The sequence below is a fragment of the Triticum aestivum genome, chromosome 6A (assembly GCF_018294505.1).
Source record: "Triticum aestivum cultivar Chinese Spring chromosome 6A, IWGSC CS RefSeq v2.1, whole genome shotgun sequence".
Lineage (NCBI taxonomy): Eukaryota > Viridiplantae > Streptophyta > Magnoliopsida > Poales > Poaceae > Triticum > Triticum aestivum.
The window spans coordinates 462,084,794-462,087,387 of record NC_057809.1 but is presented as its reverse complement, the minus strand read 5'-3'; the positions used below and the strand labels follow the sequence as shown (position 1 = coordinate 462,087,387).

The 2,594-nt window shown below is 50.6% G+C and overlaps 1 protein-coding gene across 1 annotated transcript; it reads left to right on the top strand.

Moving 5' to 3' along the window:
* The first annotated feature begins 1,199 nt into the window (after positions 1 to 1,199).
* Positions 1,200 to 2,049, top strand: LOC123130750 (14 kDa proline-rich protein DC2.15). Its single transcript, XM_044550566.1, has one exon. The coding sequence runs from the start codon at positions 1,323 to 1,325 to the stop codon at positions 1,701 to 1,703; it is 381 nt and encodes a 126-aa protein (XP_044406501.1). The 5' UTR covers positions 1,200 to 1,322; the 3' UTR covers positions 1,704 to 2,049.
* The last annotated feature ends 545 nt before the right edge of the window (positions 2,050 to 2,594 follow it).

Genomic DNA, 2,594 nt, shown 5'->3' with positions numbered 1-2,594 from the left:
GGGCCGCAAGGAGCTGCATCTGGAGATTACCAACTTTAGTCTTACTCCACACCTTCAAGGCCCTCGCAACAGCCCTTAGTTTCTTGTTGAAAGAATAAACCGGATCTGCTATAATTGGCACACTGTTCCAGGCAGCTGCCACCACCTCCTGAAAGCCATGGATGAACTGCCAGTAGAGTTCAAACTGAAAGCGCCTCTGTTTCTTGAGCATTCCCTCATTAACTAGAAGCAATGGGCAATGGTCCGACATGGAAGAAGATTGGGGTAGTAGTTTTGCCGCCCGGAACCTAAGCTCCCATTCCACTGTACAGAATGCTCTATCAAGGCCCACAAGAGTGGGCGGCGATTGCTCGTTTGACCAGGTGTATCGCCTCCCCACAAGATCGATCTCCTTCAAACATGAGGCGTTTAGGGCCTGCCGGAAACGTAACATCCATTGCCGGTCCAGATTGGGGTTGTTCTTATCCTCCGCAGACGTGATAAGGTTCAAATCACGGAGAACAAGCCATGGCGTGGTCACCTGGTTGGCGATCTGCTGCAGCTTCAGAAGAAAACTCGCCCTCCTTTGATCATCATGCGGCCCATAGACGCAGGTAATTGCCCATCAACAACCGGCGCAGTGTGCTGCCCCACCCAAAAGTCGGTATCCCTTCAAAAAAAATGTCGGTATCCCTTCACGGTGGATCTCCTGGTCTCCCCAGACGTGCTGTGTGACATGTGAATCGTATTCACTCGTCAAGCGAGCCAATGAAATGACGCTGAAGTTGATGCCATGGCAGGGCAGAAACCGATCGAGCACGAACCAGCCAGGGAGCTGGCCAAGAGGGTGCCAACGGCAACACAGCATTGACCGTCAGGCCCACAAGCAGAGCAAGCTGCCGAGCCGTCGTCTTGGAGCCTTGCCGCTGCCTCACTGCCATTCTACCTTGCCAGCTCCACTGCCTGCACATGGGTTACCGTGCACGGCTAGCAGTCCGAGACATGTCATCTTCGCATTTCAGAAAGCAATGATACGAACATCTGCCTCTGCGCCCGATCTGGCCACAGCTCAAGCCAGCCCTACGCGTCTCACGCACTCGCAGGACCGAGCTACGAATTATTCTGCTCGTGAATCATTTTCTTCAGGGAGGTATCTGCAGATACATCTTGTAAGATGGAGTATTATGAAAATGATGATGAAGCTAGGATTTCGGTTCTCCTCTACAAATACCCACGTACGTGCCCCGGGTTCTTCAGCCACGTTCACAGTCGCACAAGCACTCTTCTAGTTCTAGCCAACCCGTACGTGCAAGCACCTCTGCACCATCGGGTTTTCAGCAGCCATGGCGCCGAAGGCCTCCCTCCTCGTGGCCCTCAGCCTGGTCCTCGTCTTCACCGTGGCCAACGCGTGCGGCGATAGCTGCCCGACGCCGACTCCGGCGACCCCGACACCGACGCCGTCCCACAGCAAGTGCCCCAAGAACGCGCTGAAGCTCGCTGCGTGCGCCGACGTCCTGGGCCTCGTCCTCGCCCAGGTCGACCAGCCGCCGGCCGAGCCGTGCTGCAGCATCCTCGGCGGCCTCGCCGACCTCGAGGCCGCCGTCTGCCTCTGCACGGCCATCAAGGCCAACGTGCTCGGCATCAGCCTCGACATCCCCGTCAAGCTCAGCCTCCTCGTCAACTACTGCGGCAAGAACCTCCCAAGTGGCTTCATTTGCGCTTGATTAAGATACGTAGTTCATCATGTACTTGCATGCAGCGCGCGCACACGAAAACAACGTTCATTCGTGACTGCATGCATGTTGGGTTCGTCGATATCCTTGTCTGCTTACTTTGTTGGTTCTGAATGTAGAACTGCTTCAGATCTACTGTATCTGGTGTGCCAATTGTTGTGCATGTTTCGTGTGTGTTGCGGGGGAGATGCAATAGTGTTTGTACTTGGGGTTGTATCTGCAATTGGTGTGTCTAGCTATCCAATGCATGTAGTACGTGTGCCAAGTTGTGATCAAGCAATGCTGCTTGTATTAAGTATTACTAGCATAAATGTCCGTGCGTTGCAACGAGAGTGTAGAAAAAAATATAACGGTCCAATATGATTGGTATGAAATGATGGGTGAGAAAAAAAAAGATGAAAGACGAAGCTTCGGAGGCTCGCTACTCTAAACTTGTAAGGATGATGCTAACAAAATGATACAATAAAATGACACTAAACTTTTCCTTTGGAATGTTATTCTGACGACCTCATCAAGGGTGATGTCAGAATTGGCAACATCTGGTTCACGTCCACATATGGCACAGATCTTGATGTATGGCCAACGAAACAACAGATGAAGGATAATGTCTAGATTGTTGACGGTATCTAGATTAGTATATTGGTGTGAGTTATTGAAAAATTTCTCACCGAGTGCAATATGCATATCAATTCAATGTCAAGAGAAAATACGTGAAAAGGCACTACGCATTAACCTTACACAGGATTGATCGAGAAACAAATTAACCCATGTTATTCGACTGCTCCAATTAGCAGATTGTAAAGAAAAATCAATCATGAATTTAGGGCCCACAAGTGGGTAAGGAAAAAATATCCCCTTTGATCTTGGCCATCACACAACAAA

What these genes read in the sequence shown, in the direction of transcription:
- LOC123130750 (XM_044550566.1), top strand. Translation starts at nt 1,323, where the DNA reads ATGGCGCCGAAGGCCTCCCTCCTCGTGGCCCTCAGCCTGGTCCTCGTC.